Genomic DNA, 25,279 nt, shown 5'->3' with positions numbered 1-25,279 from the left:
CCTCACTGATATTTCCACCAAAAAAAAAAAAAAGCCACTCAAGGAACTCAATAGCCAAACCTCCGTCATGCTCCAAAGGGATATTCTCCCAAATGATAATCAGAAAAATTAAAGAGACACCCAAACATTGGCCCCAGGAAATAAAAGATATTAGAAATCTAGCAATTGTTGGTCTGATTAACAGAACTCTGGTTTGGGCCAAATAACAACTCAGTCCTACCAGAACTTCTAAAATCTCCACTACTGGGGCGCCTGGGTGGCTCAGTCGGTTAGGCATCTGCCTTCAGCTCAGGTCATTATGCCAGGGTCCTGGGACTGTGCCCCATGTTGGGCTCCCTGCTCAGCCGGGAGTATGCTTGTCCCTCTCCCTCTGCCCCTCCCCCTGCTCGGGCTCTCTCTCTCAAACAAATAAATAAAATCTTTAAAAACAAAACAATGTACCCAATAAGGTGATGCTGGCTCAACACTCCAAGATATCTCCACCACTTCTGACCTTGAGAAGATACAGACTTTAGAGGGAGAATGCCTGAAAGTTTTCCCTCAAATTCAGCTCTCACTCTGACAAATAAATAAAATCTTTAAAAAAAAAAAAAAAAAGATTTTATTTATCAGAGAGAGAGAGAGCACACACAAGCAGAGTGAGTGGCAGGCAGGAGGAGGAGCAGGCTCCCCGCCGAGCAGTTAGCCTGATGCGGGACTCAATCCCAGGACCCCGGGATCATGACTTGAGCTGAAGGCAGACGCCTAACTGACTGAGCCACCCAGATGTCCCTGGAAAACCTGATTCATGATTAGCAAAAGAAGAAATGTAAAAACTAACAAAAGGAAACCTGTTGAAAATGGAATCAGGAACTCAGTAGTGCAAGATCCCAGCCCTACCACTCCTCCTCGGTTGCACACTCAACAGGAAGAGACATACCTCGAAATACCACGTCACTGACTTTGTTATCCCAGCAGGAGGAAGAAAGGGTTCCTCCTTACCCAGCAACAGCCCAGCCAATAGGACAGTCACGACTCAGCCAATGAGAAGCCACTACATTTTGAACTTCCCAGTTTATTCCAACCAATGTTTTGTTCATAACAGCCCCTTCCAAGTCCCCTGCTTTCTTTTATAGGACAGCATTCCTCTCCTTTGTTCTCCAGAATTGCCTATGGCATTGTGTAGCTTCCTCGTCCTGAATTGCACTTCTCTACTATAAGCCCATTTTTGCTGGAAAAATAATTGGCAGTTTATTTTTAAGGATAACATGTCATTACTCAACAGCCCTATCCTTAAAATGAAAAAATTATATAAAAATTAAACCTACTTGCAATGTTAAGAAATATACTTCAGTTCATCCGTGGATGAAACAGTCTTCAAAACTGAAACACTAGCATTTTACTGAGGGGGAACAATTATCCATTAAACTTAGAAACCACTGCTTAATGAGTACCTACAATATTTTCCCACCTCAGGGTTTACTTGCAAAACTAAGCAGCAATCCACAAAACAGAGAATCACTTGGATAATGAGCCACTGTAACTTTTTCACAATATATGTAAATCAAACCATCAAGCTACATGTCTTAAGCTTATGCAGTAATAGGTCAGCTTTTCTCAATAAAACTGGAGAATAAAGAATAAGCCACTGATGAAGACAATATATGTATAACGTTAGTAACGTTTCTTTCATGTTGTGAATCTGGGGGAGTATTTATTATACAGTAATTTGCACCAGGCTTATCTATATTACTTACATTGTTTCTTTCCAGTGCAGTTTTCAAATTATTTTGAAAATATTTTTTAATTAAAAAGCTTCCCTTACTTTTCATTATAAAGTATTATACATTCTCACATGGTTTTGTAAGAAGGTGAGGCAAGTGAATTTTCCTACAATGTTTACATTCAATAGAATTCTCTTCAGTGTGAGTTCTTCTGTAGCTTCCCATAGAAATGCATGGATGGCTTTCCCTGATTCTTTACGTTTATATGGTTTCTCCCCATGTGCACTCTCTTGTGTCCCCAATGAAAGTTTGCACGACTTTCCCTACAATGAGTTTGTCTCTGGTATGAATTCCACGTATATGAACATCACAGGGAGTAACGACTTTACCATATTGTTTGTGTTGATAAGGTTTCTCTCCAGTGTGAGTTACTTCATGTATTCAGAAAGAACTAGAACTACTGAAGAATTTTCCATATTCTTTACATTCACATGGCTACTCTCCATTGTGAGTTCTTTCATGGTTTCGTAAAGAACTAGAACGAGTGAAGGCTTTACTACAATGTTTACACTGATAGGGTTTCTCCCCAGTGTGAGTACGTTCGTGGGTTCGCAATGAACTAGGACAATCGAAGGCTTTCCCACACTCCTTACACTTACAAGGTCCATCTCCAGTGTGCTTGATCATGTGCCTCTGAACGTTTGAGAGAGTAATGAAGGCTTTCCCACACTGCTCACATTCATAGGGTTTCTCTCCGCTATGAGTTCTTTCATGTTTTTGCATAGAACTGAGATAAATGAAGGCTTTCCCACACTGCTTACATTCATAGGGTTTCTCTCCGCTATGAGTTCGTTCATGCTTTTGCATAGAACTGAGATAAGTGAAGGCTTTCCCACACTGCTTACATTCATACGGTTTCTCCCCAGTATGACTTCTTTCATGTTTTTGAAGGGAACAGGGAAAACTGAAGGCTTTACCACATTCCTTACATTCATGAGGTTTTTTCCTACTGTGACTTCTTTCGTGGTTTTGAAGGGACATGGACGAACTGAAAGCTTTGCCACATTCCTTACATTCATATGGCTTTTCTCCACTGTGTATCTTTTCATGACATCGAAAGTTATTGGGACAATCGAAGACTTTCCCACACTCCTTACACTTGTAAGGTCCACCTTCGCTGTGCTTCATCATGTGTGTTTGAAATATGGTGAGAGGACTCAAGGTATTCTCACATTCATTACATTCGCAGGGTTCATCTCCGGTGTGACTTCTTTCGTGTTTTCGAAAATACTTTGGACAACTGAAGGACTTGCCGCATATTTTACATTCGTAGGATTTTTCCCCACTGTGTCTCCTTTCGTGATTTCGAAAGTAGATGGGACAACTGTAGGTTTTACCACAAATTTTACATTCATAGGGCTTCTCACCCCTGTGTCTCTTTTCATGACTTCGAAAGGATCTAGGACAACTGAAGCCTTTGCCACACTGCTTACATTCGTAGGGTTTCTCTCCAGTGTGAGTCTTTTCGTGTTTTCGAAAATAATTTGGACAACTGAAGGATTTCCCACACTTCTTGCATTCATAGGGCTTTTCTCCAGTGTGAGTTCTCTCATGGATTCGAATGTAACTGGCATAACTGAAGGCCTTCCCACATTGCTTACATTCATACGGTTTCTCTCCAGTGTGAGTTCTTTCATGAATTCGACAGTAACTGAGACAACTGAGGGCTTTGCCACAGTGCTTACATCTATAGGGCTGCTCTCCAGTGTGAGTTCGCTCGTGTTTTTGAAAGTTGTGGCGATATCTGAATGTTTCTCCACATTGTTTGCATTCGTAGGGTTTCTCTCCAGTGTGAATCCTCTCGTGCTTTCGAATGGATTGGCAATGCTTGAAGGCCTTCCCACAGTGCTTGCACTTGTACGGTTTCTCTCCAGTGTGAGTCCTTACATGTACTCGAATGGATTGGCGATGCTTGAAGGCCTTCCCACATTCCTTACATTTATAAGGCTTCTCTTCATATTCCTGATACTCATATAGTTTGTGGCCAGTGTGAGAGATCATATGCCTGCTAAAGGATGAGTGATGCCTGAACACTTGTCCACAAAAATTGCATTTACGCAGTTTTATTCCAGTAGGAGTTTTCTTTATCTGCTTATGATTTGGATTCTGGCTGAAGGATTCTCCACACGGACTACCTTCTTTATTTTTACAGGGACTCTCTACCACAGACCTGCTGTAAAAATGAGAAGCATGTTATTAATGGCTTCTTAATAATTTCATATTTATTAAGTTATTTCAATGACATTTTTACCATTTTCAAAAAATGTGTGTTTTTTGTGCTTTCAGATTGTTTGAAAGTGAGTACGTGCTAACCATTCTGCAAGAAGTCAATCACAGCTATGATCAAAAGGGATAATGGGGTTTCTGAATACTTTTTGAACATGTTATTATTTTTCAAACATTGAACATCTATGTCATATTAGAGAAAAAACTTTTTTTTTTTTTTAAAGATTTTATTTATTTATTTGAGAGAGAGAGAATGAGAGACAGAAAGCAGGAGAGGGAGGAGGGTCAGAGGGAGAAGCAGACTCCCCACCAAGCAGGGAGCCCAATGCGGGACTCGATCCCGGGACTCCAGGATCATGACCTGAGCCGAAGGCAGTCGCTTAACCAACTGAGCCACCCAGGCGCCCCCTAGAGAAAAAACTTTTGATGAAAAAAAATCCTGGAGCGCCTGGGTGGCTCAGTCGTTAAGCGTCTGCCTTTGGCTCAGGTCATGATCCCAGGGTCCTGGGATCAAGCCCCGCATTGGACTCCCTGCTCAGCAGGAAGCCTGCTTCTCCCTCTCCCACTCCCCCTGCTTGTGGTCCCTCTCTCGCTGTGTCTCTCTGTCAAATAAACAAATAAAATCTTAAAAAAAAAAAAAAGAAAGAAAGAAAAAAAAATCCTAAAAATAAATAAACTTGAAAATGGTCTGATTTGTTTTGTTTTGTTTTAATATTATGACAAAGATTTTCTCATGGGACAACTGTTTGTTTTTAATTTTAAGTAGGCTCCACGCCCAACTTTGGGCTTGAACTCACAACCCTGAGATTAAGAGTCACATGCTCTACCAACTAAGGCAGCCAGGTGTCCCCAGGGACACTGTTCTTATGTGAGTGGGACTCACCTTAGATCTGTGTGCTGATGTTCATACAGATTTTTACTATTACGGTCTTCCCATTTTTCTCCTAAAATGCAGACCAGGAAAAATCATAAATTATAAAGAATTATTAAAGTTTTTTAGATTCTAGGTCCATGATGGAAGTGAGGTCACCATGGCTGATTTATTTACCAACATATTCCCTTTCTGTATTTCATCTCTCGAAACAGCCCTGATGAGCAAGTCACACTGGTTCTCTAACAGACTCGTAAGAATGTCGTCACCCTTACCTATTGAGGCCAGGTTCCTGAGGGTTTCCTGCATCACATCTCTGTAGAGTTTCTTCTGGGATGGATTCAGAAGAGCCCACTCCTCCAGGGTGAAGTTCACAGTCACATCCTCAAAGGCCACTGAGTCCTGAAACATCCCATGCATGTGTACAGGAGGATGGGTGAGACAGCACTGGAGATCTCTACTCAATTTGTAAGAAATTCACATAGGACTTCGATTTCTCAACATTTATTCTATGACTGGGTCATCAGACTCTTCCTCTCTGGTCACACTCACTTCATGAATTTAAGAACAGCATCATGAACACAGGAATTTATTGCTACATTTTTATTGTGATCACTTCCAGTGTCCATGTCTCTCTACTGTCAGGGAACAGAACCCCTCGGAGAAATGCTATGCAAATAAAAGAAATATTTCCATCTTAAGACTATCAATTCCTTGTGAGAAAAACTTTCATCTCCTTCTTAAATACAACATCACACAGCACTCCATGAAGCACAGGGTCACAAGTGCATGATGTTTTATAGACAAAAACAGGGGGGAAAAAATGGAAGCCTTTTCTTCTATTCCCATCTCCAAACATGAAAAGCCAGGAGAATCCAAACTGTTACAAGATCCAGCTGGCCATAATATCCTAAAGTCCTCCAGGCCATTACAAACAGTCACATCCAGCTGCATGAACAACAATATTTTCATAGAAGAGTATAATTATAATTTGTTTGTATAATATATATCACAGAATCAGTTTTACCTTCCATGCTCTGTTTCATTTCATGGACCAGGGAGATATTCAGAATATACAACTCAGACTAGGGAAAAGGTGTGACAACTTAGGACAACCCCCAAATCCATATATTCATGAGCCTCAGAGTTGCCTTCCACCAATTTTTAGGACACAAAGGCACACATACTGATGATAAGATACCAGAAAAGATTTTCTGACAGAATCATACCACTGTAACCAGGGCCTTGGTGACCTTGAGGAACATGTTAAAGCATGGAATTTGCCAAGGGGCTTCACTGAATTCCACACTACTACTCATAGTGAATTTGCACATAATGTGAAACAGAGTTCAACAGTGCTTTCCTCCAAAAACCCCACCAAATCCCTTTTTTCTGATTTCTGTTGCAAGTGATTAGACCTAACCAGCCACTCTGGAGGCTTTCCTCCCAACTTCACTCATTTCTGAGTTCCTCTCCTGGGAAGGCAGCAGGACAGCCCATTCCAAGCACAGGAATCCCTCAGTGATTAATTCCCCTAAATGCTGATCCCTGAAAGAGATCATCCAATGATATCCATGCATAGGGAACAGAGAAAAGCTCCCACCCAGCAATTCTAATGCTAGAACTGACTTATTCAGTAGAGTGACAGCAAACAAGGCACACCTCTCTTGTTGTGGGTCCAGGGAGTAATGAGCTGCTTGGGTCAGTCCTAGTAACTCTTTCCACAATGGAACTGCAGAGCATGTTCATAAAAAGTACTACTAGCTAGTGTGCAGAAGAGAGTGAACATTAGCAGGCCTGAGACTGCTTACCCTTAGAAATCCTGGATGACAAAGTTCATCCTTTGCTGCTATCTGGGAACTGGTTTTGGGATTGACCCCACCAACCCTACAGATTAGTGGGCCTCCATGTGCCTAAAGCGCTAATGCAAACATTATGGTACATGAAACTCCTATCTTCCTTTTCAGAGTCCATACATGAAACTCCTATCTGCCTTTTGAGAGTCTGTAATTTGTTACAGGTTTGGCAAACAGTGTTGACATGACCAGCCCCCAACAAACACTCCAGACGCTGAATCTCTACAAAGCTTCCCTAGTAGACAATAATTTACATGTGTACTCAACTTGTTGCTTGAAGAACTGAGCCCATCCTACGTGATTACACTGACATTTGAAAGCTTGTTACTAATTTACTCACACCAAAGTAGACTAAAGCCAATTTAATGATCCTCGTAGAAAAGTGTAAAAATTACTGCTTAATGTCAAAGTAGAAGAAAATAAGTGAACGGATGCCAACTGTTCTTAACAAGCACTTGGTGTCACCCAGACGTCACCACTCCCAAACAGTATTTTTTTGTAAAGATTTTATTTATTTGTCAGAGAGAAGAGAGAAAAGAGAGTACAAGCAGGGGGGAGCGGCAGGCAGAGGGAAGAGCAGGCTCCCAGATGAGCAAGGAGCCCGATGTGGGACTCGATCCCAGGACCCTGGGATCATGACCTGAGTCGATGGCAGACGCTTAACGGACTGAGCCACCCAGGTGTCCCCCAAGTAGTATTTTTATAAAATTCCATAATCCCCCAGATTCTTCAGTCAACAAAAGTACTCCTCCAAGCCCAACAGAACAAACGTCAAGAAATGGACAGAGTCTTCTGAAGAACAAGGTGGTAGTCTACCTAACACACATGAAGGATTGTTAAGCTATACTATTCCAGACAATACAGTACTAACTAGCAGAGCGATAAGCAGACAGACAAGGGTAGAAAGTGCCTTCAATAGGCTGGCATTTAATATGAAAAGTTAGGGACACAGCAGTCACTGAAGGTAAGTGGCAAATATCATAAACACTTCATACACGGGCAGGCATATACTGTTAATCACTTGGAAAAATGCACTGTATTCCCCCAATATTCCATGGAAAATAGCCAATTCATTCTAGATTTAAATGTGCAAGATAAAACGAGGAAACTTTCAGAATTCAGAGATAGAGATTTTTATTTTTTTAAAGATTTTTATTTATTTGACAGAGAGAGACACAGCGAGAGAGGGAACACAAGCAGGGGGAGTGGGAGAGGGAGAAGCAGGCTTCCCGCTGAGCAGGGAAGCCGACGTGGGGCTCAATCCCAGGACCCTGGGATCATGACCTGAGCCGAAGGCAGACGCTTAATGACTGAGCCACCCAGGCGCCTCTCATTTAACTTTGTCTATGAGGGTTGTTTTTGTTTTTATTTTATTTTTATTTTTAATTTTTTTTTAAAGATTTTTATTTATTCATTTAAGACAAAGAGATACAGAGAGAGAGAGAGAGCACAAGCCAGGGGAGCAGCAGAGGGAGAGGGAGAAGCAGGCTTCCCGCTGAGCAGGGAGCCCAATGTGGGGCTTGATCCCAGGACCCCAAGATCATGACCTGAGCCGAAGGCAGATGCTTAACGACTGAGCCACCCAGGCGCCCCACAGATAGAGATTTTATTGACACAGGAATACTAAGCCATAAAATCAGAGACAGGCAAATTCTACTCTATTAAAATTAAACTAATTAAAAGACAAACAAGGAAAAGTATCAACAACAGCTGCAATATAAAAGGTCAACTGGCAGAGTTAAAATGAATAGATGCATATTCAAAAGGAAAAAAAGTCAAACATACTGAACAGAAGATAAATACCATAGATTAAAAATGTCCATCACCGTGGTAATGAGATGGTATTTCCCTGGTAATAGGGAAATAAAATGTTCGGTAGAGGGGCGCTTGGGTGGCTCAGTCAGTTAAAGGGCTGCCTTCGGCTCAGGTCACGATCTCAGGGTCCTGGGATCGAGCCCCATGTAGGGCTCCCTGCTCCGCGGGAAGTCTGCTTCTCCCTCTCCCTCTGCTCCCCCTGCTTGTGCTTCCTCGCACTAATAAATGAATAAAATCTAAAAAAAAAAAAAACCAAACAGGTCTTTCCTTTAAAAAAAAAAAAAAAAGTCCAGTAGATCCCATTTCACAGTGATTAGAACAAAAATTTGTGAATAGAAAAAAACCTCATCAATTTAATAATCCCAAGTGTTGAAGACCATCATGTATTGTAACTTATTCCATAAACGATGCAAGAATGTAGGAGGGTCAAGTGATTCAATCCACTGCTATTTCCCGTAAGTTGGATCTGATCACTATCTACAGCCTAAGAATTTTTCAACAACGTCCACAGAATTTTTTGTGCATCTGCACTCAGAGACTCATAGAAGGATGGCATGCACCAATATCAAAAGATCTGGAGGATTTATCAATAGAAAAAGAAAGCAAAGAGGACTGCAAAATATGCAGCAGGCTACCGACTGTATGACTGGTAGGGTCAACTGCACGGGCAGGTGGACCCCCGCCCAAGATTTGGTTCAGATTGTCTATACTGACAACACACACATGCCTACAGGGTATGAAAGCGTTTCTTATTTCCATAATGCAAGCGTCCAGGGAGGGCAGGGCAGGCCTCTCAAGCAGGTGGGAAATGCCTGGAGAGAGCAAGGAAAGCAGCCTGGCTTGAGTTTTTACTGGGGTTTGGGGGTGGGCTAGGATGAGAGTTGGGGTACATGGACAAGGCAGTGGATTGAATCATTTGCCAAAACCAAAGGAAGGAGCACCCAGGGTGTTTGGTCCTCTTGTACAGATATAGGGCACAAGGGGAGGAAGGAGAGATGAGGGTTGAAAGCTGTCAGCAGTCAAACATCAAAAAGAGGAATCAGAGACTTCTGGTCTCTGGCTGGACTACATGTAAGGAGCTTAGAAGCTGGCTTCCAGTCCTCAGAAGACAAAAGCCAAGAAACTTGAAATCAACAACTCCTCCATCACAGAACTGAGGTACCAGGGTAAAGCACGGTCTCCAAAATTAAAGACAAAAAAGTAGCCATTTAAAAGTATGTCTGGAATATTCTATGCTTCTTAACAAGGCCCAACCTCAAAACAATCTATTTCACAAGATTGTCACTGACTGGAATTTTCCCAGAGCCTATCTGACCTGGGAGGAAGGAAATAGCCAACTTGAGTCTCTTCTAGCCTTATCTTCTCCCAAAGGTGAGGCACTTCTGAGGACAAGGGGTTTTTCCCCCCTCATGACACCAAATAGGTGGTGTCTGTCCCAATGCCACTTCTCCAACTCTTGTGTCACCAAACAGGTGTGACACGGTTCAATTCAATCCTAACACTAACACCCAGAGTTCACGTCCGACTCCACAGGTGGAGAGCTCCGTCCCACACACTCCAGATGCCAGCCATACTCAGGTTCCCTCCGTGGGCCACCATGTCTGGTGACTTACCAAAATGATAGAAGAACTCAGCAAAACCCTTTACGTCACTATAATGACTTCCTATAAAGGATACAACTCAGGAACAGATAAAAGGCAGTGATGCATAGGTCAAAGTTAAGGGGATCATATGGGTGAGGGGAGGGGAGGTGGGGGGAGCTGGTTGCAGAGTGCCACCTCCTCTCTGGACACGCCAATCTCCCAGCTCCTAGATGTGTTCATCAACCTGGACACCCTCTAAATCAGGTCTTTAAGGATTTTGATGGAGATTTCATTAAATGGACACAATTTATTAAATCACTGGCCATTGGTGATTAACTCTACAGCCCCTCTTCTCCAGAGGCTGGGAGCTGGGGCTCAAAGTCCCAGGCCCCTAATCAAGGCTTCGTGTTCCTGGTGTCCAATCCCCAGCCTGAAGCTATTTAGGAGTTGGCCATGAGTTGCCTTGTTATTTAAAAAAAAAAAAGTTAAGCGTCTGCCTTCTGCTCAGGTCATGACCCCAGGGTCCTGGTATGAGCCCCGCATTGGGCTCCCTGCTTGGCAGGAAGCCTGCTTCTCCCTCTCCCACTCCCCCTGCTTGTGCTCCTGCTCTCACTGTCTCTCTCTCAAATAAATAAATAAAATCTTAAAAAAAAAAAAAAAAAGACACTATCACCCTTAACACTCAAGTAATTCCAAGAGCTTCAAGAGGTATTTATTAGGAACTAGGGACAAAGATGACATACCTTTCTCACTATACCACAGAAGGTCAAGTCCAGGTACACAGGCTCAACTAGAGAACAAATTACTGGAGTGGAGAATGCTTCCCCTCTTCCCACACCTGCCTCTACATCAACTAGACTCTTATTTAATACAAGCGCACTACCCTGAAAGAACTCGATGGTTCTGGTAACATCAAGAAGAATGCAAGGATGTCCCCTCTCACCACTCCTAGTCAACCTTGTACTGGAGTTAGACCCAGAAAGGAAAAAAACAAAAAACAAGACAAAAAAATAACAGTATGCAGATTGGGAAGCAAGAAATAAAACTTTTTAAAAGTAAATAAAAATAAAAATGTTTTTGTGGGGCGCCAGGGTGGCTCAGATGGTTAAGTGTCTGCCTTCATCTCAGGTCATGATCTCAGGGTCCTGGGATCAAGCCCCACATCAGGCTCCCGGCTCAGCAGGGAGTCTGCTTCTCCCTCTCCCTCTGTCTCTGTCTCTCCCCATAAATCTGTTTTTGTGGCAAAAGACAAACTGTCTATGGAGAAAATTTCCAAGAGTCCCAAGTGACAAGAAAACCCCTTTTCTTTTTTTTTTTTAAAGATCTTATTTATTTGTCAGAGAGAGCAAGCGAGTGAGCACAAGCAGGGGGAGGGGCAGACCTCTCCGTCTGGGAGAAGCAGGCCCCCCACTGAGCAAGAAGCCCCATGCGGGACTCAATCCCAGGACCCTAGGATCATGACCTGAGCCAAAGGCAGGCAGACAACCGACTGAGCCACCAAGGCATCCCAAGAAAAACCCTTTAAACTACAGTTGACGTTGACCCTTGAACAATTCAGGAGTTAGGGTACTGACCCCTGGTCAGTCAAATACCTGGGTATATCTTTTTTTTTTTTTTTAAGATTTTATTTATTTATTTGACAGAGAGAGATACAGCGAGAGAGAGAACACAAGCAGGGGGAGTGGGAGAGGGAGGAGCAGGCCTCCCACGGAGCAGAGAGCCCGATGGGGGGCTCGATCCTAGGACCCTGGGATCATGACCTGAGCCGAAGGCAACCGCTAACGACTGAGCCACCCCGGTGCCCCTGGTATATCTTCTGATTGCTCAAAATGTACTAACAGCCTACTGTTGACCAGAAGTGTTACTGACAACATAAAGTCGATTAACATGTAATTTTCATGTCACATGTACTATATAATATAATCTTCCACTAAAGTAAGCTAGAGTAAACATGAATAAAATCATAAAGAAAAATTTATTGAAAAAAATCTGCCAACAGATAGGCCCAGCTGGGCCTCATCAGGCCCGGACTCGGGGAGTGGCTGTGGGCCTGGTGCCAGGATGGCCATGTCCCCAGCCTGGTAGGCTCAGCTCAGCAGCTGCCACAGGTCAGGCCCGAGGGTGGCGAAAGCCACTCTGGAGGCAGAGTACAGCGGCCCCTCCTGCCGGGAGCTGCACCACAGGCCCAGGCCCACCAGCCCTCGTGGCCCCACACCTGAGGGCTCCCGCCTCCAGAAGAACCTGGGCCAGGCGCTGCCGCAGGAAGGTTCCCAGTGGGCCCTGGGAGGGGCCCAAGGACTGAAGCTGTCCCAGTGCAGCCCCAGAGGCCAACTTGTTTGTATAGGATTCAGTGGGGGGGGGGGGGGGGCACTGGGGTGGGCCTTCTGGTACAGTGCTGACCCTACCTCTGGGCGTTCCCCCACTTCAGCCCAGCCTCCTGAAGACTGGCACTAAGCACTGCCCCTCCCCCTGCTTGTGCTCTCTGTCAAATAAATAGAATCTTTTTTTTTTTTTTTTTTTAGATTTTATTCATTTGTTTGACAGAGAGGGAACACAAGCAGGGGGAGTGGGAGAGGGAGAAGCAGGCTTCCCGCCGAGCAAGGAGCCCGATGCGGGCTCGATCTCAGGACCCTGAGATCATGACCCAAGCCGAAGGCAGACGCTTAATGGCTGAGCCACCCAGGCGCCCCATAAATAGAATCTTAAAAAAAAAAAAAAAAAAGTCAGTTACTTTCTACAGATCCATACAAGTATACAGAATCGATCTTCTGAGAAAGGACCAAAGGCAATGCAATTCAATAGTAAATGTAGTCTTGGGGCGCCTGGGTGGCTCAGTCATTAAGCCTCTGCCTTCGGCTCAGGCCATGATCCCAGGGTCCTGGGGTCGAGCCTGCATCAGGCTCCCTGCTCTGTGGGAAGCCTGCTTCTCCCTCTCCCTTTGCCCCTCCCCCTGCTTGTGTTCCCTCTCTGGCTATCTCTCTCTCTGTCAAACAAGTACTTTTTTAAAAATAGTAAATGTAGTCTTTACAACAAAAAATAGTGCAGGAAGAACTACACAACCCTAAGCGCACACACACAAAAATCTATATGAAGATTTTACACATTTCACAAAAATTAAATAAAAATGGATCACAGATTTAGTGTACAATATAAAACTACAAAACTCCTAAAATGTAACGTAGGAGAAAATCTAGGGCATCTTGGTGATTACCTTTTGGACACAACAGAGAAAGCAAGATCCAAGAAAGAAAAAAAAATAAATTTGTTTTCATTAAAGTGAAAAACTCCTGCTCAGAGAACAGACTGTTAAGATGATGAAGACGCAAGCCACGGACCGGCAGAAAATCTTTTTAAATCACTTACCTAATAAAGGACTGGTATCTAAAACATCCAAAGAACTCTTAAAATTCAACAAAACACAAACAATCCAATTAAAAATGGGAACTAGATCTGAACGTGCACTTCAGCGATGCTATAGAAATGGTAAAGAAGTGCATGAAAACAATCTAAAATCCCCTGTCATTGGAAAATTGCACAGAAAAGAAAATTATCACCAGGCTCTTGGTGTTGGTCTGGTTTTTTTGGTTGGTTTGTTTGTTGTAATGCAAGTGCCTGCATTAAGCACTGATTGCTGAGGCATTCACTTCAAAGATGGCCATTTCAAATAAACACACTGCCAACCCGCCCCCTTCACTAGATAAAGAACAGGCCACTGCCCAGCACTGAAGGATCCTTTGTTGTAAACATCTTGACTGATTTCAGTAACTATTTGGGCCACTTGTTTTTTCTCTTCCTGCACTTTAAATTCCCGATTTCGGGTTTGAAATTCACCAACCAAAAAGAAAGCTCATGAAACCCTAGGTGGCCCATCCTCACCCCAGTAAAAGCAGACCCCAAGCCCCCTGCGTGCCCCCGGCCCCCTCCCCAGCTAACGCGAATTCCCTGTGGGACCCCAGGTGTGCTGTGTATTTAACAGGTTCTCTAAGTAACAGCCGTTTTTCTCAAAGTCTCCTGATGGTTAGTGCTGCCAGGTGTCTTGCAATCGTTAAGAACCACCAGGGCCAGTCCAACCACAGCACTGGGGATTCAAAGGCTGGGACCGGCACAAAATAGCCGGCGCAGTTGGCCGGACTGCATGATTGCCCTCGCAATTCATTAACAGGAATGCCCTTTTTCCTGCAACTTGCTTACTAATCACCTAACTCGGGGAGCTTCCGCCATCTGGAAGGGGAGCACTGCTGGCTGGCAGTCTGTCACACCGCTAGTGCTCTTCCATGCTGCCTCTGTTGTGCACTGCGTCAGCGGTATCCAACCCAAAAGGTCACAGCAGCCACGCTCCTCAAATCATCTCCCCAGAGCAGCGCTGAGTGCGGCCTCCCGTTCTCATGAGACAATTAGACCACTAATTCTAAAGGCCTTAATTGACTATCAATATGCGTTAGGGTCCTCCATGCCTCAAGGGCCAGGAGAGCTAAGGAGGGTGAACTGAATCACAAGGCTATCGTCACGTCCCAAGGGGAGGCTCCAGGCTAAAGGCAGGAGGAAGATATTCCTGGGTGTGAGCAGTTCGGAAGAACTCCACCTGTGACCACTGAGTCAGTGGGTCATGCCCGAACCATGTGTCCTAAACCCAGAAGAGGGAAACAGTCTTTTTTTTTTTTTTTTTAAGATTTTATTTATTTATTTGAGAGAGAGAGAATGAGAGACAGAGAGCATGAGAGGGAAGAGGGAAGAGGGCAGAGGGAGAAGCAGACCCCCTGCTGAGCAGGGAGCCCGATGTGGGACTCCATCCCGGGACTCCAGGATCATGACCTGGGCCGAAGGCAGTCGCTTAACCAACTGAGCCACCCAGGCGCCCAAGAGGGAAACAGTCTTGCAAACAGAAACTAACAGCACCACCAGAGGAAAAAATAAACAGAGGCTTATGGTCTCTGTGTCACAACTTCACTCATGGCTGTGGCTCTTCATCCCCTGACTCAATGGGATACAGGCCCAATTCCTGGCATAATGTTGCTAAAATATTAATGGACAAATATAAATGTCATCAACATCTGGTAGGAGCACCTAAGAACTCCTTGATAAATGCAAAAGCCCATGGACATTTCCTGGGTGTTATTCAGTGGCTTGCACACCAACATGCCAACACTCCGGTCTTATGTTCTAGAGGCCTAAGGGCTTTAATCAAAGACCCTGTACATACCACACCGGTGGAGGCCGACCTCAATCCAAGAAAAATCTCTTGGGACACCCTGGAGAGGAAAACTGCTAGCTATGAGGACTCAGTGACATCATCCGGAAGTGTCTGGTTAACAACACACCAGATTAAGGTAACAGGAGAAAATCAAGAAACAGAAACTGAGATCAAAAACTATACTTTAACTAAAATTCAAACCTTTCTTGAAGATTTTAGGAAGGAGACAGGGGAATTAATTGGCTAATTGTGGGTTTTTGATTACTTGAAACAGGCTCTGAATTCTTACCCACATCTGCCAAAATACATCAATTGACTGGTATATCCAAAGCCCCTAAAATCCATTAAGTTTCTTTCTTTCTTTTTTTTTTTTTTTTAAGATTTTATCCATTTTTCAACAGAGAGAGACAGCGAGAGAGGGAACACAAGCAGGGGGAGTGGGAGAGGGAGAAGGAGGCTTCCTACTGAGCAGGGAGCCCGATGCGGGGCTCGATCCCAGGACCCTGGGATCATGACCTGAGCTGAAGGCAGACGCTTAACGACTGAGCCACCCAGGCGCCCTAAAATCCATTGTTTCTTAAAGATCGATCCAGGCTATATGCTTCTTTCCACTGAGATACCACAGATCCTAAGCTCCCTCAGCTCCCCTCCCCCCAACAGGGCAGAACCAAGAAACACGCCTCACAAGGCATCCCCTGCCACCACAGAATCCCCTGAGAGATTATCAAGGCCCCTGATGAGGAGAAAGAGGGAAAGGGGAAGGCAAAGGCTCCCAGAGCCACCAATATTCATACCAGAGACCTTTTCCAGACGTGGGTATGTGTTGCCTCGCTCCAGGCCCACAGTGATCACACTAAGGCTCACAGCGAACAGAAAACATTAAGATGAGCCCACCTCCTGCTGTGCAAAACTGGCCCGATCCAACGGGTTTACTAATTCCTCAACCTAAACGCTTCATTTCCAACCCCGAAGAGGCCCCATTTGACCCTGAGTCCAGAGAATTATTCCTTGCAGGGCGCTCCCCCTAATTATAGGATGGCACTACTACATTTTATTTTTTTTTAAGGTTTTATTTATTCGACAGAGAGAAAGACAGCCAGAGAGGGAACACAAGCAGGGGTGGTGGGAGAGGGAGAAGCAGGCCCCCCGCGGGGCACTACTACATTTTAATTGGAACTGTCAAAACCACCCAACAGGCACTAAACTTCTAGGAGAAAGTGTGTATTTTTTCTTTTTTTTTTTAGGATTTTATTTATTTATTTGACAGAAAGAGACAGCAAAAGAGGGAACACAAGCAGGGGGTGTGGGAGAGGGACAAGCAGGCTTCCCGGCTGAGCAGGGAGCCTGAGATGGGGCTCGATCCCAAAACCCGGGGATCATGACCTGAGCCGAAGGCAGACGCTTAAGGACTGAGCCACCCAGGCACCCCAGAAAGCGTATATTTTCTTTCTCTGTCCCTTTAAGATGTAAATCTTATCGTGCCTTTGAAATGTAAACACCCAGGAGGTAACTAAAACTGCCCAGCGTCATTTGCAGACAGAAGAAACAGAGAGAGAGAGAGATGACACTCATTAAGCTTACAGGTATGTTAAATTACGTGGGAAGCACCTTCAAGTCAGTGATGATAAACGTTCTTAGGTCATAAGGTACGGGTGAATGTTATTAAAATAAGCGTTCTAGAAATTACATGAAATTCCTAAAAATCTTCCATGTCCTGGTATAATGTGATCACCTGTAATTCTAGTTATTACCTTGGAATGTTGTGTGCCACAGAAATAAACAAATTTTCTTGGCAACTGCATTACAACGAACTCTCATCAGATCTTTAACCATGGCCATTTTTAAGTCTTTTGTCACTTACAGACAGTTGTTTTATTCTGATGCTTTTGCAAATGTGTTTCATCCTCAGAGATATCCATGGAAAGGACTCTGACAAGTACTCTTGAATACAATTTTCTGATAACTTTCAGATCATTGCACTGAGCTGGGTAAGAATTTACAGTGCTAAGGAAAAACTGGATCCGGAAATCTACTAACTAAAGATCAAGAGCAAGAATTAATTACATCAGGCTGATGGCGCCTGGGTGGCTCAGTCGTTAAGTCTGCCTTGGGCTCAGGTCACAGGGTCCTAGGATCAAGTCAAGTCCTGCATCGGGCTCCATGCTCAGCAGGAAGCCTGCTTCTCCCTCTCTCACTCCCCTTGCTTGTGTTCCTTCTCTCCCTGTGTCTCTGTCAAATAAATAAAATCTTTAAAAATTCCATCAGGCTGAGTGAACTGATAAGGATAATTATAATTTTTATGACTTTCGTTTAAAATACTGGGATTTCTGGGGTCGCCTGAGTGGCTCAGTCGTTAAGTGTCTACCTTCGGCTCCTGTCATGATCCCAGGGTCTTGGGATCAAGTCCCACATAGGGCTCCCTGCTCCGCGGGAAGCCTGCTTCTCCCTCTCCCACTCCCCCTGCTTGTGTTCCCTCTCTCATTGTCTCTCTGTCCAAAAATAAATAAAATCTTAAAATACTGGGGTTTTTTTTAATCTTTTGTTTTCTAGATATAAGGAAACCCTTCCTCTTAAGCTAGCTATGACTTAGAGCAATTTGGTAAAGTATACCTTTGGGAACAAAGATGAATCACCTTTTCTCCCTACCAGATCCCTCCAGAATTCAGAAACTTTAAGTGAGTATTTGTATTGTCATTAAAATATGGTTAATTTACATAAAATCAGTCTAGTCTCCTTGTAAAAAGACAATTGAAAACATTGATTATGTCACCAAGGCTTTGACTGAAAAGTCATGTTTAACAGAGACATACATAGACTCAGATATGACCAGACAGTTTTAAGGATCTAAGGTTGACTTTATGGAGCCAATAAAGCCCCGTGGAAAAATCAGGCCTGGTACCTTACAGGGATCCCAGCAGCCTTAGCAGGTGCATAGGGAAAGTCACTTCCTGGCAAGTGCAGGGACTTCAGGGAATTAACCCCAATCAATACGTGTCGCAGGCGAAGTCTGAGGGTTAAGTCCGAGGCTTGGCTTCCTAGCTGCAAGAGATTTTTCAAAGTCCAACCTGAGCTTCTTTATGAAAAGTTCCAACAAAGCAGACTTAAGACATTCTAGGCACCTGGGTGGCTCAGGTCATGATCTCGGGGTACTGGGTTCAAGCCCTGTGTGTGGCTCCCCTGCTCAGTGGGAAGTCTGCCTTTCCCTCTGCCCCTCCCCACCCTGCTCATGCGCTCGCTGGTGCTCTCTCTCAAATAAATAAAATCTTAAAAAAAAAAAAAAAGACATTCTATATGGTCAATCACTATTCTTATTGCACTTATGTAAGCATCAGACCAAATTTATTAAAACTAGACTTCATTTGCAAACAAATTAGTTTTACTATGGTTATCTTTGATAGCAATGGGGGTGACTATGCAGAGAAAAATTAAGTCATTAATACACCTTTATAGACATTAGATTCTAGTTATGTTCATTGGGTTTTGTTTTCTACCTATAAACTGAACTGGATGCTAAACTGTTTCCTCCGGTATCTGGCTACAACTCTCCAAACTGATGTTTCCAGTTTTTCTCCCATTCTTTTTTTTTTTTTTTAAGATTTTATTTATTTGACAGACACAGTGAGAAAGGGAACACAAGCAAGGGGAGTGGGAGAGGGAGAAGCAGGCTTCCCGCTGAGCAGGGAGCCCGATGTGGGGCTCGATCCCAGGACCGAGATCATGACTTGAGCAGAAGGCAGACGCTTAACGACTGAGCCACCCAGGCGCCCTCTCCCATTCTTCTGACTTGGAATCACTGAGAACTAAAACTGCCCTTTTCCCAAATGCATGCAAGCTAATTTGATATAAACTTGAGGGAAACCACTACAACAGCTCATATATGTATGGTCAACCTCCGTGCAGGTGGTATGTGGGCCACTCAGAAAGGTCACAAAACATTCAAACTGTAAAGCAGGAAAATCTATCAGATTGCCCCTGCCTGCCCTCACTCCGTCTAAAGATGCTTCAATCCCAACATCTAGAAGCATCTTGACTGGCTGCCTCCAGAACTTAGAAACTGGGATTATAATCTGCTCCAATCATTAACCAGTTTTTCTTTTATTTCCATAGAAATACCTCTTTTTAAAATATTTTCTTTATTTATTTGACAGAGAGAGAGAGCACAAGCAGGGGAAGTGGCAGGCAGAGGGAGAAGCAGGCTTCCCGCTGAGCAGGGAGCCCGATGCGGGGCTCGATCCCAGGACTCCAGGATCATGACCTGAGCCGAAGGCAGCCGCTTAACTGACTGAGCCACCCAGCCGCCCCCAAAAATACCTCTTAATAAAACCTGCTGCAAATACTTGTACCACTCCGGCCTAACTCTGGCAGCCCACCTGCATCACTGCCTCCTGAAATGAGACCCAACCTTCAACTGAACTGATCCATTCTCAGGAGTAAGAAACTAGATCAACAAGCTGTGGAACTAATCTACCAACTCAGGACGAGTTCAAAGCTACTTACACCAGATGGCCGGTATGTTAAAATATTCCACAATATTACCCAATTCTTTGAAAGGATTTCAAGGGCCCCAGAGATCACTGAGTTAGTTTTATTGCGCGACTCTTCAAGTTTGGGACAATGGTTATAGACTGGACTTCAGACTATTGCCTGTTCAATTATTACAGAATTTGCTACTATAATCCTACATAGAGGCATATTTTCTGGGTTTGGACAGACCCTACCCCTGACTTTTAGCAGATCAGCTAACCAGGCCGTTAGTTAATGTCAGCTAACCAGGCAGTTAGTTAATGTCCTCTCCATCGACTCTGATGCATCTGCATCACCGGATGGATTGTAACGTAAGGCAGGACAGTTTGGGGGTTTTGTCTTTTTTGTAATGCAAGTGCCTGACCTAAGCTTTGACTGCTGAGGCATTCACTTCAAAGACAGTATCTAGAATAAACACATTGCCAGCCACATGACTAGATAAAGAGGCTTAACCACCTCCTTGTTTTAGAGATCTTGGTTGATTTTGATAACTGACCATTCAGGCCACTTGTTTTTTTCTCTTGTGATTTAAATTCCTGTTCTTAAGTTTTAAATTCACCAATAATGAGGAGCCAGTAAAACCACAGACCATCCCCCCCCCACCCCAATAAAATAATAAGAACACAGGCCTGTATGCTGTCTCTCTCTACTGGGAACACTGATGTGTAGCCCCGGGAGTGCTGTATAATTTCCAGATCCTCTAGGTTATACAAAAAAACTTTTTCCAAGTTTCCTGGTGGTTACTGCCGAAGGGAGTCTTACGAGCACAATAGGAACCACAAGGACCAGTCCAACCACAACAATTGGTACAGACAGGCTGAGATCAGCACAAATTATAGGCAAATGGGGATGCCTGGCTGGCTCGGTTGGTAGAGATGTAACTCCTGATCTTGAGGTTGTGAGTTCGAACCCAACATTGGGGGCAGAGTTTGCTTAAGAAAACAAACACAAACAAACAAATACAGGCAAATGGATAAACAATCACTGGTAAATCCACAGGATGACATATTCTTTCGTTATAAATATAAATGCAATTACAAAGCAAAAAAACTTAAAATCATATTCCTAAGTGAAAGATGCTAATATGACAAGGCTACACGCTATGATTCCAAGCATATGAGTCTGGAAAAGACAAAAGTACAAAACACTAAAAGATCCTTGGCTGCCAGGGAATGAAGGGGGGGGAGACACATGAGATTTAGGACAATGAAAATATCCTATATATTACAGAAATGATGAAAAATATATTTTCGGGGCACCTGGGTGGCTCAGTTGGTTAAGTGACTGCCTTCGGCCCAGGTCATGATCCTGGAGTCCCGGGATTGAGTCCCGCATCAGGCTCCCTGCTCACAGGGAGTCTACTTCTCCCTCTGACCCTCCCCCCTCATGCTCTCTCTCTATCTCATTCTCTCTCTCAAATAAATAAATAAAATCTTTAAAAAAAAAAAAAGAAAGAAAGAAAAATATCTTTTCATGTTAGCTGAAGACCTGAGATTATATGAGTTAACCCTAATGTAAACTACTTCAAAGTTGGCTCACCAAATTTAACAAATGCACCAAAGTAATACAAGACATAAAATACACAACAGGGAGGCGCCTGGGTGGCTCAGTTGGTTGCGCGGCTGCCTTCGGCTCGGGTCATGGTCTTGGAGTCCCGGGATCGAGTCCCGCGTCGGGCTCCCTGCTCGGCGGGGGGTCTGCTTCTCCCTCTGCCCTCTTTCCTCTCGTGCTCTCTGTCTCTCATTCTCTCTCTCTCAAATAAATAAATGGAATCTTTAAAAAAAAAAAAAAACACAACAGGGATGCCTGGCTGGCTCAGCTGAAAGAGCATGTGACTCTTGATCCCAGGGTCATGAGTTCAAGCCCCACGTTGGGGGTAAGATTACAAACAAACAAACAAACGTGTTTTTTTTAAATGCTGTTAAAAAAGAAGTGGGGGAAAGAGAGAGAGACAGTGTCCAGGCAGAGGGGTTATATGGGAAATCTCTGCACTTTCTGATCAAGTTTTCTGTAAACATCACTGCTCTTTAAAAAGGAGTCTACAAGGCAAAAAAAGATGAAGACAGATGCATTAATATTCATCCCTGATGAAAGAAATAGAACATCTTTCATTTCATTAATCTGAACTCATTTCAATAACCCACTATGAAGCTCTTTGAGGCCAGCATCCTGAGACTTAGAAGAGAGGAGAAACTTCTACTCAAAGCCTTGTTCTACAGCCCCGCTTTCCAAATGCTGGGAAGGCATGAAAAGCAGCAACTCTGCCTGAGCTGCAACATGTACAAATGCGGTGCTGTCATCCCTAAACTCTATGAACTCCCACTGATTTTCACTCAGTACACCCAAGGAGCTCGTAAGGGAGCCTAAGGGTACGGGAAAAGGGCCCCCCCCTCCAGCACATGGCATCTCATCTTTTTTCACAATGTAGCCTCAGGACATGCACATTCACAAACTAATCTAAAAATGAAAAATGACTTAACACGTTAGATGAACTAAAACACGTTCATCTCACATCTTGATGTTCACTTGACTCAACAGATCACAAATTCTTGGTTTCCCTAATTTTCTAGCTTTCCTCACACCAAAATGGAGTACGTACCTGAGAACTTAAATACATCACCTCCCATTTGAGATTCTCTTGCCTAAATGGAACACAAAATCTATTTGGTTTCCCTAATTTTCTAACTTTCCCCACACCCTCTCTCTCAATCAACTTACAGTTGAGGAGCCCAAGCGCTGAGGGAAACCAGAGCCAAAGGGCTGCACTATTTGATCAGGAAAGGAATCCAGGAAACAAACATTGGACTCAGCACAGATGAGCAGCCTACTTCCCCCAGGACAGAAGGAAAGCCACATTCAGAAGGTTCCACATTCTAGACTCTCCCGGTGGAGACAGAAGCCCTGGTGAGGGAGGGAAGGGGCACCTGAGCAACCATGGGAACGAACCCTGGGAGCCCTGCACACCATCCCCTCCCCGGGGCATAAGGGAACTGCTCCCTTCCTCAGGCTTCCATTCAGTTCAAGCTTCTGACCCGAAGAACCTCCCTATTCACTGATCCTAATGCCGAACACAGAACTCCTGGCTCCCAAACGTTCTCGATGTACCTAATTGATACTCTGAGCACACCTACACAGCTACAACTTCTGAAAGGCATCACTGCCTCATCACCCCATCCACCCACTGATGCAAGCGCTATCCCAGATTTCCACGAATCTGAATAAAGGGCTCCTTCCATGGTGGGTGTGAGCAAGTAGGACACTTGCTGGGAGAAGGATCCAAGAACAACTGGGCCTTCAAGTACTTGCCCTCGGGGGGCTTAAGGGGCTCGTAGTTTAAGGGACACCTGGCTGGCTCAGTCTGTAGAGCATGCAACCCTTGATCTTGGGGGTCGTAAGTTCAAGCCCCCCGCTGGATACAGAGTTTACCTTAAAACAAAACAAAACAGGATCTAATAAGGGGGCCTTAGCTTAGAGACACTAATCTCAGGTTTCTGCTTCCCCCTAAAAGTGGGTTGGAAACACTGATATTTTAAATCACATGAACCCACAGTTTGAAGAGTCCAGCAAAATCACTCAAACCCAGTGTTTATGTGGGAAAGAGGGAAGAAAATTGCAAGGCACTCTGCTAGTTCAACAAGAACCCTCATAAGTAATTCTTGCATTCCTGGCGGGGGGAAAGGTGTTATTATTTCCGTGGCAAGTAACTTTTTTTTTTTTTAAAGATTTTTATTTATTTATTTGAGAGAGACAATGAGATAGAGAGAGCATGAGAGGGGGGAGGGTCAGAGGGAGAAGCAGACTCTCCCTGCCGAGCAGGGAGCCCGATGCGGGACCCGATCCAGGGACTCCAGGATCATGACCTGAGCTGAAGGCAGTCGCTTAACCGACTGAGCCACCCAGGTGCCCTTTCCATGGCGAGTAACTTTTATGAACTTAATCATACTTGGACACTGCTGGTCTGCAAACCTAAGCCCTGCAAATCCATTTGAACTCACCCAAAAATAAGAGGCCTCAGAGTATTACCAGCCACGCTGGGAGGAAAAAAGGGAAACAAGAATTTTTAACACATGCAATGTAGTACTGGCGTTATTTTTCTGAAATTACCTCTTTCTTGCCTCTTTGGAAATATTTCACACTGTGTTTCAAGCTCTACTGAATACACGAAGTCTTATACATTGAAAAACTAAGACTAAAAGAAAGTGAATAAATCTTTTAAAAGTGACTTACTCAGAGAGGGGCAGCGCTGACCTGGAACTGTGCTGACAGGACAGAACACCCGGGAAAGTCTCAAAGAGGTACCGCCACCCAAAGTACTTCCCACAGGATGTCTGTGCCCAGGAAAGATCCTGGGGGGAGAGGCACAAGGATTTCATACAAAGTAGGTCCAGGGGATTATTCTCGGTGTTTCTCTCAAGTAAAATATCCACACAGGGAAAAAAAGAAAAAAACAAAACAAAACAAAACAAACAAACAGCTATTCACTGACTGTGGCTAAATAATCAACAACTAAAATATTGGGTCTGTTTGAAATACATCCATGGGACCCATGGTTGACAATGATGCTGTGAAATGGAAAAGGGAAGCTGGCGTTAGGGAAGGCGGGAAGGAACTGGAAAAGTAGGTATTTATTGCCTGCCCAAGGGAGAGCTGGGCTGGGGGGGCAGGGTCAGAGGTTTCAGACCTTGCTTCCCAAACATCTGGAACGCGCAGGAGGAAACGGGCCCCCCGTGGGGGAAAAGAACGGACTGGGGAGCCCACAGACCACAGCGCCTCCCACGCACAAACGAGAACGAGCCACGACGGTCCCCTGACGACCCTCCCCGCGGTCACCGCTCAATCGGAGGAGACGCGGCTGCGGCCGCAGAGCTGCCCTGAGGCTCCGGGGCCGAAGTCGCCGCAAACTGGACGGAGCGGCCCGGACGCCAGGGTCCCCGCTGCCGGCCCAGCGCCCAAGCCGCCCGCCGGAGGGGACCGAGGTCCCAGGGGCGCCACCGACCGACTCGGGTCCGCAGACTCCAGAGATGACCGCGGGGGTCCCGCCAAAGCCAGTTCCGGCCGGTTCCAACCGGCCCCTCAGCGCCCGTCTCGGCACCCCACGAGGCACGCTCACCATTTCTAGGTTTCCTGGGTCCCCCGGCGGCCCTCCTTACAACGCGTCGCTCCGTAGAGCTCACAGCGCGAGAGAAACGCCGGCAGAGTAACGTGGCACCTTTAAATACTGGCGACCCGCGATCCCCAGGGAGGCTGAAAAGAGCAGCGACGTCCGGGGTGGTTGCGGAGCGTCGCCCCACCCACCGCCTAGCCGCCGCCGCCGCTGATTGGACAGTTCGCAAGGCCTCGCCCCCTCACGCCTGAGTGACAGCGGGGCCGGAGGTTAGGTGTCTGAGCCTAACGCCAGCCAGAAGGCGCCCTGTCCGGGAACACGCGCCTTCGGACACCGCGCTGCAAGT

At 44.9% G+C, this 25,279-nt stretch overlaps 1 protein-coding gene across 1 annotated transcript; it reads right to left on the bottom strand.

Moving 5' to 3' along the window:
• Window positions 1-1,038: 1,038 nt before the first annotated feature.
• Window positions 1,039-25,129, bottom strand: LOC135361575 (zinc finger protein 709-like). The gene is made up of 4 exons (XM_064570450.1): window positions 24,940-25,129; window positions 5,136-5,262; window positions 4,873-4,933; window positions 1,039-3,936 (listed from the first exon to the last, which is right to left on the bottom strand). The coding sequence occupies exons 1-4, from the start codon at window positions 24,940-24,942 to the stop codon at window positions 2,199-2,201; spliced, it is 1,929 nt and encodes a 642-aa protein (XP_064426520.1). The 5' UTR covers window positions 24,943-25,129; the 3' UTR covers window positions 1,039-2,198.
• Window positions 25,130-25,279: the final 150 nt, after the last annotated feature.

Source organism: Mirounga angustirostris, unplaced genomic scaffold, assembly GCF_029215605.1.
Source record: "Mirounga angustirostris isolate CCGP_5_RB_7025 unplaced genomic scaffold, mMirAng1.0.hap1 SCAF_1, whole genome shotgun sequence".
In the NCBI taxonomy this organism is placed as follows: domain Eukaryota; kingdom Metazoa; phylum Chordata; class Mammalia; order Carnivora; family Phocidae; genus Mirounga; species Mirounga angustirostris.
Note: the sequence above shows the minus strand (reverse complement) of the source record. Positions and strands in the feature narration are given on the sequence as shown.

Bases quoted from the DNA above. Each gene is read 5' to 3' on its own strand.
- LOC135361575 (XM_064570450.1), bottom strand. The intron at 4,934-5,135 runs GTAAGGGTGACG...TCTGCATTTTAG, and splicing joins CAGGAACCTGGCCTCAATAG to GAGAAAAATGGGAAGACCGT. The intron at 3,937-4,872 runs GTGAGTCCCACT...TCATTTTTACAG, and splicing joins CATCAGCACACAGATCTAAG to CAGGTCTGTGGTAGAGAGTC.